General features: G+C 39.9%; 1 protein-coding gene across 1 annotated transcript; it reads right to left on the bottom strand.

Moving 5' to 3' along the window:
- Positions 1-693: 693 nt before the first annotated feature.
- LOC129239607 (achaete-scute complex protein T8) lies at positions 694-2841 on the bottom strand. The gene has a single exon (XM_054875227.1). It carries the CDS (start codon positions 2839-2841, stop codon positions 694-696), a length of 2148 nt encoding a protein of 715 aa, XP_054731202.1.
- Positions 2842-13796: the final 10955 nt, after the last annotated feature.

Below are 13796 nucleotides of genomic sequence, written 5' to 3'. Positions count from 1 at the left end.
TTTCTATGGTTACTCGGACGCGGCCACAGCTATCGCATAATCGAAAAGAAAAACCTTGGTGTCAATTTCGCGAGAAGATGCCAACCGGTACACTACCGCCAAGGCTAGAGCCAACCATATGCAAGCACATCGATTGCAACACTTCTGGGATGAGTGTAGTTTTTATGCTTCTAGTCTTTCCTGCGTGTGATTTATAAGTGAAAATTCTTCTCAAGAATGGCGCTCAAATACCATTGATCCGTGCATTGCTTTCCGTTATCTCTTCCACATCTAAACATAAACAATTTTTATTTTAAAATATGTTTTATTTGCGATTTGCTCAGTACAAATATTCTATTAAATAGTTTTAACTATAACTTAACCAAAACCAATTACATTATTTTTTCAAAAACTTAATCGACTGTCTTCCCAAAAACTTAAAGTGTTAGTTTGTTTTGCTTTTTTGCCTTGCTTTTTTTTACTCTTTACAACACTAGCATTAACTAAAAGAAAAATAAATAAATATGTACAATCCCTTACTAGATAAAAAAATAAATTAGAAAAAAATTCCATTCGTCGTATAACTAATTGGTGCCATTTTCGAAAAATGTAAGCGTCATCAACAATTTTCGCAAGAATGCGAAACTAAAATAAGAAGAAAATTCTGAGATGCCAATTCCCCCACTCTCCATCAGCTTCCAGTGAGGCTCGTCTCTACAGCAACGCCACGCCACCGTCTGATTTCGGTGTATGCGCCTCCCACCAGTCCATCACCTCGATAATATTTTCGTCGGGCAAACCGCCGAGTGCAACGTTAGCTGACGCCGCTGTTGTTGCCGCATCGAGCAGAGCGTCATTGTACAACTTCTTCAAAAGGTTGTTCGTATTTTCATAGAACAAATTGCCCTGCTCAGTGCCATAAAATGGTGGCAGGCCGGGTGTAGTTGGGGTACTCGACACAGTCGTGGTAGGTGTGGCTCTTGAGTTGCAACGTTCCAACGGCGGAGACATGGCGGACAACGGCGCGTGGCTCAGCATTAAGCGTTCCTGCAATTGTTGTTGGAATACCAATGCGCCCGCGGACAAATTCGTAGGCGATGAAGGCGTTGCATTGGAGGGGACAAAGTCCGTTAATGTATCATTGAACTCCGGCTTAATCGCGTGCCGTGTCTGCAGCGACAACGTTGTAGGGGTTGCCAATGCCGCCACATATCGTTGGTGATCGTTTGCGCCGTCTGCATTGCCATCAACTTCATCAGCGGCCTCACTCGTTGTGGCACACGTCTGTGATAAAAGTCTATCATTATCGGCAGGTGATAAGTTGGCCGACGCTTGCGTTGGTGTTTGTGGCTGGCATAGTTGTCGCGTTTGCTGACGTTGTTGTTGCTGTTGTTGGCGATGTAATGTTGCCTGCATCGTTGGGGATGATTGCACAGGCGATCGCGTTAATGCGCCGGCAACCGCTACATTTACACATTCATCGACTGTTTCCCCATTTGCCAGCATGGCAGCAGGGTGCCGTTGTAATGTGGCCGCCGTCGTGGCAGGTGCACCATTAATTGATGAAGTAGATGACGGCGAAATATGTGCAGATGATGTTGTTGCTACAGGACTTAGGCAATTAGTGTCGATTAAAGCCTGAAAGGACTCATCATCAAGACTCGAGTTAGGCGGCGATTGCGGTGCATTGCCCATGAAGAGTGCATCTGGGGTGAGCAGCTGATAAGTGTTGGTACCCGGTATGCGCACATACTGCATGCCATTGATGGTCGTTAGCAAAGGCAGCAAGTCCAATTCGTAGGTGTTTGCATCAGCAGACCGGTCGATGGCCGGTTGTGAGATCAGCTGATTGCCAATGTCGCTGCTATTCAAATACTCATCCACATCGTAGTTGCTTAGCGTGTCGTCGAAGTTGGTGTCGTCGAGTGGCGGCGAAAGTGCATCAAATTCATCTTTGACGAAACTGAAACTATCATCACTCGATGAACCGCCATGCATGCCGGCGAGACCACGATCACTGCCGATGGGAAAATTGAAACCCAACAAACGTTCCAAGCTGCGTATGTACTCGACGGCCATGCGCAGCGTTTCCACCTTGCTGAGTTTCTTCACAGTGCTGCGGCCATTGCCGTGCGCCTCGAAGGCTTCGGCCACCTCCTCGGGTATGCGCTCACGTAGCGCTGCAAAACCGTTATTCACTTGCTTGACGCGATTACGCTCGCGCGCATTTCGACGTGCCACCGCCTGTTGCAGCGGCAGGCCCTTGCGGCCGGGTGTGCCAGCGGGTTTTTTCGCGCCCGGCGTATTTGACTTCGCTTGACGATTAACACTCGCCGCTGGTGATTTATTAGCTGTAGTTTTGGTTGGTTTTTCGCGTGTATTCTCATCTCGATTTGCAAGCTTCTGTCGCTTGTTGGACACCTTCAGCTTGGCGACTTTACTTTCGCCTTCAGTCTTTTCGGCTGGCTTTAACACATTAATCATCTCATTGGCGTTGCGTTTGCGGCCACCGTTGGCAGCGCTAAGTGTGCCCGCATTATTCACACTGCCATACATGCCGAAATCCTTGATCTTGCGCACGATCGTATTCACATTACTGTTACTGCTGATATTCAACACATTGCCGCTATTCTCACTCAAAACATTTTGCATTGTAATCCGACTGAAAGCCTTGCCAAGGCTGATGGTGGTACGTCCATGGCCAGTGGCACCGCCATTATCGGGTGAATTCTCATCGCCAGTGGGCGGACTGGCGCAAAGATTGCTGTTGTTGTTGTTGCTGCTGCTGTTACTGGTGTTGCTGTTGTTGGCGCTCATCTTCAGGCCTTGCGGCAGGTTGTAGCTGAGTATGCTCAGTGCCATAAGTGAGCTGAGTGGGCGCCGTCGAAAAGAGGTGCCGCTAATGAGCGCGCGTGCCCACTTTTGTTGTCACACACTTGAAAGTTGAACAGTGTTGGGTTACTCAGCGTGCGTAAACTTGATTTTTATAACTCGTTAAATTTTATTATCTTTAATTGTGAATTAGTTTTCGTTTATTTTCCCGCCACAACCGGCACGTACGCTAGCCCGTTTACGAATACCCGGTTGTGGTATAAAAATTTTTACAAAATACACCGAAATTTTTAGTTGAGACTTCGCTGCTGCTGCTGCGACTGCTTGTGACTGCTTATATGCTGCGTGTCGAGTTGAGTGTCCTGATCCTGTTGGTAGGACGACAGCTGTTTTGCTTGTGTTGTCGCGTGCCCGATGTCTTGCAATGAAATGTCATGGGGCGTCGCTCGCAACAAACGTCCTACCTTGCCTTGCCACACCACAACACATCACACCGCAAAGCAACGTAACACAGCGCAGCTCGGCGCATAGCGAATAATAACAACAAAAATATCAGATCATTGCCGGCGCTGAGCGTAGAGCAAGCCATTCAACTATCCATCCACCGAAAAATGCAGGAAATGACTTCGTTGACTGTTGGTGTTGTGGCACAATGCGACAAACGCCACATATATACACATAAGTAGTACAACAAAATCGTCCTGGCGCTCTACCTCTGCCACAGTCGACGCCCGTTGATCCTCCATATAGACTTTTATGTGTGCACAATACGCCGTAAATTGAATTTATTATAGCAGCTACAAATACGCTCACACAAACACAATTCAATTTCGGTTCTCCACATATGAAATATATAAAAAATGCACACACGCACACAGCTACTAGCAGCTCTGCTAACGTTACACATGCGCAGAGGCAAGCCTAGCGTTTCACCTCAGTGCGCTTGCGTGTGTGCATGTGTGTGTGTGAACATAATTCATCCCCTAGGTTGGGTGCCGTATAGCACCATAGGCTGGTGGTAGTCTCCCCTTGCCATATTTTAGCCGTATTTTCCAGCGTATTGAAGTTAGCTGCGATCAGTACGGTCGCCTCCCTTTTGCTGCCGCTGCCTCAGGCTCTGCTGAGAAAACTGACATCTGATTTTGTGCACCTCTCTGCCTCGAAGTACTTACCTATAAATTTTTACATATAAAGTGAATTATATACAGTAAGTGACTGCATATATACACATATATGCACATTAGGGTGTGTCGCTCCTCATAAAAACACAAAAAAAACGGTACTTTTTTCCAACGGGATTCTGAAATTTTGTACATTTTAAGACTTCTGCCAAAATATTTCGGAAAAATATTAAAATATATGTGAGCGAAACTGATTCGAAATTACCTTCAAAAATAAAATTTTTTTTACGTAACATTTTTTTTTTAATAAAATTTGTTTTTGATAATATTTTTTGTTTTTCAGTAATAAAAATTTTAAAATTTATGTGAGCTAGAAGGATTCGAAAACACCTCCAAAAATAATTTTTTTTTAAATAAAATTTTTTTAAAATAAAATTAGTTTTTAAAAATATTTTTTTGTTTTTAAATAATAAAATTTTAAAATTTATGTGAGCTAGAAGGATTCGAAAACACCTCCAAAAAAATTTTTTTTTAAATAAATTTTTTTTAAATAAAATTAGTTTTTAAAAATATTTTTTTGTTTTTAAATAATAAAACTTATGTGAGCTAGAAGGATTAGAAACCACCTCTAAAAATAATTTTTTTTTTAATAAAATTTTTTTAAATAAAATTAGTTTTTAAAAATATTTTTTGTTTTTAAATAAAAAAATTTTTAAACTTATGTGAGCCAGACCGATTCAGAAACATGGCCAGAAATAAAAAAAAAAACTTTATAAGTGAAATTAGTTTTTGAATATACAGACACACCATTCATCATCAGCGATTACAGCTCAGGGTGAGCTTCAGCTTCGTCCGCAATCCTCTTCCAATCTACGCGGTTTATAGCAATAGACTTCCACCTGACCAGCTCCTAACTCGTAGCTTTTTCAGGTCGGCCTTGACCTCGTCAAGTCAGGCTAACCTTGGACGTTCTCGAGCTCAGGTCGTTAGGGAGTTTGTTGTTAAAAGGAACTTTTGAGGGCGACTGTATTCCATGCTCACATTGTGTCTTAATCATTCAAACCCTTTGGGGTTTAATGTGTTTAATGACATCTCCTTCTCGACATAAGTTCAGCAACTCGTCGTTGTAGCGTATTCGGTATATTCCGTCGTTGCAGCGTATGGAGCCAAACACACTTCGGAGCACACTCAAACACTCCCAAGCTTCTTTCGTCTTTACATACTTGTCATTGTCCAGCACTCGCAGCCGTACGACAGCACCGACCGAATTATTGACTGGTGGAGGCGGAGTTTACATTCAAGTCTTAGCAGTTCAGATGACAGCAATTTTGTGTGGACGTAATATGCTTTGTTTGCTGTCAATATTCTGTCTTGTATTGCATCCCAAATATTGAAGTGTTGAGCTCCCTGAATGTCTTGATTTAGATGTCTCGATTTCGATGTTTTCAGGATTTCGTCTCTATTCGCTGCGAGAGATTCTCAAATGTTTAATTTTACCTTCCCTTATTCTAAGCTCTGCTGCTTTTGCCCGACTTTCAGTGTTGTAAAAGATTTCAAGTAGATACCTGTTGTTCTTTGCCACTATTGCGATATCGTCCGCATATGCGATTGTTATTCCTGAGTGACTAAGAAAGTTTCCAAGCTTAACTTCATTTCTTTACTTCTCATCCCATAGCGAAGAAGGAGATTAAAGACAAATGTAGAAAGCGAGTCGCCTTGTTTTACACCACAGAAAATTTCAAAGGGCTTTGACACTTTCTGTTGTACAACTACTTTTCCAGTAGTGTTAGAGTTGCCATTACCAACTAAATGAGTTTTTCGCTGACACTCAAGTCGGCAAGCGCTTCTGGGATTAAGTCCCAGAGAACGCTGTCAAAAGCTTGATTGAAATCGACAAACAGGATGAGCACGACTAAGTTGCATTCGTAGGATTTTTCAAGATTTTGCTTTAGCACAGAGATTTGTTCTGTCGCTGATCGACCCGGGCAAAAACCGCCTTGGTATTTACCCAAGATTTTTTCTGCTGCCGCAGTTAGCCGGGAAGCGAGGATTCGAGAGATGGTATTTAGTAGTGGCCTCCCTTTTTGATAACAGGAATTACCAACTTTACAACCCACGCTTCCGGGATGCAACCTCGGTGCCATACTGTTGATAATTTCAAAATAATAAATACCTGCCCTAACAATAGACAAACGTGCCTCGAACGGGAAATAGATCACACTAAGAGTTTATTTAAATTAAATAGGAGAGATCTAAAAACTCCGTCGAGTGGGTCTTGCGGTAAACGAGAACAAGACAAAGTATCTTGTGTCAACAACCAAAAAAGTCTACACGTTTTGGACAGCAGGTTGCGAATAACAATTACTAGTGTAGTCAACGATTTTGTCTCCCTAGGATCCAGCATTAGCATCACGTCAAACAACGTCAGCTAAGAGATCCAACGAAGAATAACTCTGGCCAACAGATGCTACTAAGGGGCGGGATAGACAATGGAAAAGCAGAATCCTCTCCTCATGCTCGAAAAAACGTTCTATCAATCACTTATCCTCCTGGTCTTATGGTATGGTGCTGAGTGCTGGACGTTGACGAACACCGATGGGCGGTTATTGGAGCTTTCGAGAGAAAAATTCTTTGCAAGACCTATGGTCCGATTTGCGTGAATGATGCATGTCGAATAAGATGGAACCAAGAGCTGTACGAGCTGTATGCCGACATCCACGTAGTACAGCGCATTAAAATTCAGCGATTGCGCTGGCTAGGTCACGTTGAGTGACTGGACAATAAGGCTCCAGCAAAGAAGGTGCTTTTTTGGTACTCCTTGCCGAAAAATGTGCAAACCATTTAAGCTTAAGGGGTCCCGGTGGTCTAGAGCTCGAAAATGTAGGGTATTTTCAGAAAATTTTTCCAAATAAAAGATGAAAAACGATATTTAGATTTTTTTGGCTTTTTATTTAATTTTTTATTTTTATTTTTTTAATTTTTTAATAATTTTTTTTTTTTAATTTTATTTCTTTTATTTTAATAATTTAAAAAATAAAATGACGCTGAAGTTGACCTTGCCGAAAAATTGGACCTGGACAGTGTTGTCAATTTTGGCCCTTCTATTTATCGGAAACACAAAAACCAAAAAAATTATTAATCAGTATGACTATGGCTACGTCCCTTACTAGAATTAGAAAACAATGAAAAAAATTTGACAAAATGGCGAGGTTGAATTTGACACTCTAAAAATTGGGTTTATTTTTAGTTTTTTAATCGGTTTTTTCAGTTTTTTAATCAAAAAGTACGAAATAATTAATATAATAATATGATTCTAGTACGAGTGACAGCCATTGATGTTGTTAAAAAATTTCAGACAAATCGTTTTTTTTTTTTGTCGAGATAAATGAATTTAAAGTTTGAGGTACAGGAGCGCGCGAACCGCTCTCTACCTAGTTAATGGGCTGTAGAAGCTACAATATTGGGAATTACTACCCGAAAATTTCACAGTATATTCTTGAGATACTATACTTTCCAAATATCGAAAAAACAAAAAAAAAAAAAAGATTTTTTGAAATTTCTAGACCACTGGGTCAGCTTAAACGCTTTTTTATCTGAGGTAAAATAGTGTTATTTGCGAAACAAATTTGGGACATTAATAGATTTTTTCCAAGATCTGAAAAGGCTTATCAAATACCTTTCCAATGTTACCATAAAAGTTTAAATCGGTCCAGATATGGCAAAGTTATTCAAGTTTTCTTCAAACTCATTTTCCAAAAAAAAAAAACCCAAAAAATAACATAAAAAATGTCTCTTTTTTGATTCTTTCGATTAAAAGAAAAAAAAATTCTATGCACACCATTTCAGTTTAAGGGGGTCTTCTGGTCTCCAGCGAAAAAAAATCGATTTTTTTTTTTTGCATAATGTTGTTGTATGTGTATGCGAGAATACGCCACAGAAAGGATTTTTTGAAAATCGCATTTTTTCATATTTTTCTGGGCACCGAAGTGTACCCTCCTCCGGCCGTTTTATCATAAACTTTATCTTTAAACGCGTTTCCCCGAAAATCGTGTTTTTTAAGCATTTTGGTCACACTTTTCATGGTAGTTATACTCCGATTTCAATGGTTTTGGTCTTAAAAGGTTCGGAAAACTTACCCGTGTACGATTTTTGAAATTTTTTTTCATTTTATTTTTATAACCTTTTAAAGTTCAAAAAATGAGCAAAAAAAATTTTTTTTGCAAATTGTTGCATAACTTTTGAAAAAAATTAAAAAAAAAAATCTGTCACGGGAAAACTTAATCAGGGCAACTCTGAAGACAACGCATATCTAATTTTGGCTTTCTGATTACCCAGGTGGAAAAACCGTGACCAAAATGGAGACCTGTTTCGTTTGGAGGTGGACGTCTTCAGCGCCATTTCAAGGTCGCGGGTGTTAATTTTTTTCAAAGTCAAAACCATTTTTTAAAAGCCAAGACATGTACCTTTAAAATAAAAAAAAAAATTTTTTTAAATATTCACAGGATTTGGCACAATCAATCCCCAAAAAAACCCTTCATTTCAGGGCCTCGAGACCAGAAGACCCCCTTAAGAGCTTATGGGTTATGTATAGCATTATATAAGAGGTTATGTTAAAAAAAAAATATTTTTATAAATTCATTTTGTAAAATAAAAATTAAAAAAAAACTCGATTATTGGAGTTACATTCAAATCGGTCCAGCTCAGGCAAATCTGAATATTCTTCCAAAATATTTTGGCCGTAATCTAAAAATAGAATAAATTTCAAAATTCTGGTGAAAAAACAACCCCTTTTTTTGTGAGCCACCCTAATGCATATGTATGTATTCATGTATATATGGAAAAGTGCTTCAATCGCCTACCCTAGGGGTGGCTCAAACCCGATTGTATATCATAATAACATACGTACATATGTATGTATTGCAGATAGGTAAATGTTTTAATGTATTAGCCCACCTTTATGGTTTATGTGAGTGTATTTAATATAATATTGCACCCTAGCAAGAGACGGAGTACGAATTCTTGTATGAGTGTGCAAAGCTGAGTTCTATGTACATTCACATTTTATCGAAGTTTGCTGATACTACAAATATTTTATCTACATAGTTACGCGCTATATACCTACGAAGGTATATAGAGAGCTATGTGTGTATTATTCACTATGTACGTGCCGTATTCCCTCTGACTTGGAGATAATATTGCAAAAATGCTGTAAAGAGCCGCTGCGCCAATAGAATTGTGGGTAAAGGCGCATAAATTAAATTCTTATATTAAACTGCATATATAATATTAACTTATATATATATGTGAATTTTGTATGTATTGCTGCTTGTAGCCTATATGCGATATATGGCCTTAACATTCGATAGTATTTCCCTTTGCCGTATCAAATCTATCCTTGCTATGCATGCATTAGAAAATAGTTTAGATCAGTTCTGATAATTTTTTAATTAGGATGCATCAGATTCTATGATCGCTCGACGTGCTTCAGTTTTTTGTATCTTGATGTTCAATGATCCGCTCTTTTCTCTATCAACACTAAAGATCATTACGGACATTTTGCCCTCGAAACCCTTTTTATTAAAAAAAAAAAATATTTCTCTCGCTTTCCTTTGTCAAGACTGAAGCTCATAAAACTCACTTTACGCTCGAAGCCATTTTTGTGCCAAAGAAACAAAAAAATACAGTAACAACAATGGAATAACTTTCATTTATAGAAAACGCTTATAATTCCTATTTTTATATTGAAGAAAGCAAAGCTTCTGCCAACCAACTAACGCAGACGATTGACGGTTCCAGCAATCGCCGAAGCTGCACTTGCCGTAACCACGAAGAAGTTTCTACCTTTTCTACAAAAAATATTTGGACATTTGAATTGAATAATGGGATGTTTTCAATTAGATATTTAACAACCAGTTAGTCGAAACTTAATTTAGTTCCCGATAGTGAACTTACACGGCAGCCAGCTTAATTTACTGTAAGAAAATCAAGAGCCTGCAAGAGTTATATTCTAAAATTATGACTTTCTGTAAATTGAGAATGAGGCGATTAAGTTGTTTCTTTACAAAAAATTAGAAGAAGCATTTTTTCAAGTCTCTTAAGGGAGTTCAAGAGCGACTGTGCCTTTAGCGTGTGGAAAGAATTTTCTCAAGTACATAGATCCGGGACACGTGGGTATCGCGGGTAACAAGGTCTCTGACTCTTTAGCCAGTATAGGCTCTTAGGCCAACCTCCTTAGCCCGGAACCCGTTCTGCCACTCCCTTCTGCAGCCATCAAATTCCTCCTGTCACTAAGCAGAGTGGACTGTAGGAGGCTGGTTGGACTGATGATTGGCCACTTTCTATGGACGAATCAGATGGAAAATATAGGCATCTCAGACAGTGCTCTCTCTGACCAGCATGTGGAAAGGAGGATGAGACGGCGTCTGTGCGTTCTGTGCATCTGCCCGGCCTTCGGTAGACATCTCAGACAGTGCACTCTCTGACCAGCATGTGGGAAGGAGGATGAAACGGCGGACCACTTTCTTTGGCACCGACCACCTTGGCTTCCTGGCACCACAAGATCGAATCCGATTTCTTCGGAGATCGAGTAGATTTAAAGAAAATTAACAAAGGGAACCCGAGTACAGTACAATGGACTTCATTGTGCCTGAGTGCTGCACTTGCTAGTCTGTCCTGGCAAAAAAAAAAAAAAAAATACAAAACAAAGGTGGTGCAAAATTAATCACCCTATCAAAAGATTTATAATCCTTGCAATTGGTGTCGTATGTCAAAATAAAGATTTCTATCACTCCAATTCATTATTTTTAATATAATAAAAAAGTTATCCAAAAACAAAATTGATGATTGATCGCCACATTGCCGGTGTGGATCATCTGTGTGTGGCCTGACGTTGCCCTAATGGATAGCACAATTCCTTAACTATTGGCCAAAGCTGACTTCTTCTGGGCAATTGGCCTATAGCCTTAGCTCTTCAGCGAGACGCCTGGCCTCAGAATTCGCGGTTGTTGTTGTAGCAGCATAAACATTCCCCATACATATACAGGGAATGCTTCTGAAGTGACAGTCCTTGGTCGGATATAAGTCCGGGTCGTTCCGATAACGCAGAACCTACTGTCGTGTGAACGCGGTCTTTGCCGCATTCGAGGTCTTTTCCGCTGCTTCTGGCTCAGAAAACGTAGCATTACCTGCAAGAAGAAACTTTAGAACAGATTTGCACTCGAGAACATAGTTTTTTTTTTACTTAAAATGTTAACTTTTAAAACTATTCCGTTGCGAATCTAAGACTAATTTTTTGGTAGCGCAGAGTAAAAATCTAAGCTCTTCTTCTGTCACCAACTCGCTCCTCACCTTCCGCAATCAATGGCGGACATTTTAGTCCCGTCTTTGGCAGGATCCATTAAAAATCTAGAAATCAAATTTTTTAATGTTAAAAATTTGTTCTAGTAGTTACTAAACAAGCGAGAGAGGGCACTACTACTCGCCTTTCTCTTGATACGGAGATTGTAGGTATATCTTTCTCAACCTACAAACTGCATGGTGGAAGTAGTATCGTCATTTCAGCCAACATGAGATGTGTTGATGCTCTGACATGTAATGCTACAAAAAGAATTTGACGATGATTTAACGAGGAGTAGCGAGTAAACTGCTTCTGTGGTATCACAATGGATCAGCAATGGTCTAAACAAGTTGGTTTAGAAGCCGACTGCTACTTCTACCTATCTACCCAGCATTTTAGATCTCCCCTTATAGTGCAAATTTGGATAATAAAATAATGAAATTTATATAGAAAAATTCATATCGTCCAATTTCTTTAGTACATTTTTTTAACCTTTTGAAAGTTTTACAATGCGGCCATTTTCGCCAAAAAATTATTCTTAAATAAGTGTGTTGAAATTACCTGCCTTTCTCCTGGTAAGCTGCGTAAAAAAGGACATAAGAACATAGTGGGAAACGCATTTGCTGATGAGCTTTTCGCGAAGGGGTCGACTGAATTGGTCTCAGAGGTCTCCTACTCGGTCACCAGCAACACTCGGACTATTGTTAGAGGGGTACTGCATAACTTATTTCTGAGAAGAGCGAAGTACAGATGGAGTTCCATTTCCTCGTGCACTATATCGAAAACCCTTTGACCCACACAGGGCTCAGAAAGTCCTAAAAGCGCCATTCAATTTCCAAACTCGGTCACTGGACGATCGGCACTTACGCAGAAAAGTTAAGTTTACTATTTAGACCTCATTGTAGAAGCTGTGTGGACCTTTCAGAGAAGGGGACTGTCGAGCACTTTCTCTGTAAATGTCCGGGTTTGGCAGCTAGGCGATTATGATCTCTCGATTAAGGAGCTCCTTTCTTCGACAGCCTGGGGCAGTGCGCCAAACTAAGTCCCATAAATTTTATCCATTACATCAACAGCTCTTACTGGGTGTAGATATTTATGGTATGCCTGTTGGAGGTCTTATAATGGTATCAAAACTGCGCTTTAGTGCCACTTGGGGAGAACCAAACTGGTACTTCAACCATTTCAGCAACCTACCTACGCATAAAAGCCGTAACACCAAGAAAAATCTCGGTTGATCTGATCATCAAGGAGCTGAAGAGGTTATACAAGCCAACAGGGAAGAAGATGTCCTGCGGTTGTAAAAAAGAGAAGCGGAAGCGTACTATAAAAGAATGACAATAGCGTTGGGAGCATTCAACAAAACGTCGCTGAGCCTATAATCGAATACCGGGCATTACGAAATGGCTTGCTCTATTTATTTGCGAAAGAGATGATCTCTTTAAGGCCTTCGTTGAATTACCAACAGAAGTGAACTTCATAGCGCAATTGTGCGATAAGGCGGAAAAATTGCGTGCTTTTAGCGTGGAATAAAAATGTTGCGTGAGGAGGAGTGGGTCCGAAAAGTGGACATCAGGCAACAGCAACTGGCGCAGCAGGCTGCTGAAAACAACGAAGAGCCATCGTGTACACCGGATAGTTACCCGCACTGAAACTGACTGATGATTTGAGATAACACACTCAATGATGGTATCCCGACGTATTATTATACTTAATGGCAAGGTCCCGGGAGGAGCAAGCACAATGGCCATCTAGGCTTTCGACGCTTTCTTCGTGCTAAAAAAAACCAATCTATACCTTCTGTTAGGTGTTTGGCCGACTCCGAATGGAAGATTTTTTTTTATGAAGATATTTTTCATGGCAGAAATAATATACATTCGGAGGTTTATGTTCGTATACATATATAGGGAGACAAAAATAAATTGAAAACTTTAAAGCCGTTTTTCTTGACATTTGGATTTTTTGTGTAGGGACATTCTTCCAGAAAACGAGTAAAATTTATAAGCCACATCTACTTTTGAAATCTTGCATGCAATCGTTCCCACATAAAAGACAATATTCGTATGAGAAAAGGTGTGCGAATAAAATGTTTTCCCAAATTGCGGCTACATGCATATGTTTGTGTGTGCATTTGCAACACGCAACATGTTGTAATTTTTTCTTAGCGCACTTACAAAGCAATTGTTGGCCAAAATTTATTTATTGATTGTTTTTGTTGTTTTATTGCTCTTTGAGTGTAATTTATCATTGAGCCAGCGAGTGCAAAAAAAAAAAAATGTTGCATTGTTTGAAGGATAAAAGGAAAAATTGCAATAATTCTTAATTAACGGGACAAAGCCTTTGAAGGGAAACAGAAATTTTCACTAAAAAGAAGTCAGACATTGAAACCATTTTAATTAATTGCGCGAATTGTGTGGCAAAGGTGGCAAATTGTGTGTCGCAAAGGAAGTTGGAGAGGAAAATCTACTACTTGGAGGAAAGAGGACGAGAAGAAGAAGCAGGGATATTAAAGGAAATTCTAAGAATTCAAA

Source organism: Anastrepha obliqua, chromosome 2, assembly GCF_027943255.1.
Source record: "Anastrepha obliqua isolate idAnaObli1 chromosome 2, idAnaObli1_1.0, whole genome shotgun sequence".
Classification (NCBI taxonomy): Eukaryota; Metazoa; Arthropoda; class Insecta; order Diptera; family Tephritidae; genus Anastrepha; species Anastrepha obliqua.
This window is presented reverse-complemented; position numbering and strand designations above follow the sequence as displayed.

Bases quoted from the DNA above. Each gene is read 5' to 3' on its own strand.
- LOC129239607 (XM_054875227.1), bottom strand. From the start codon at position 2,841: ATGGCACTGAGCATACTCAGCTACAACCTGCCGCAAGGCCTGAAGATG.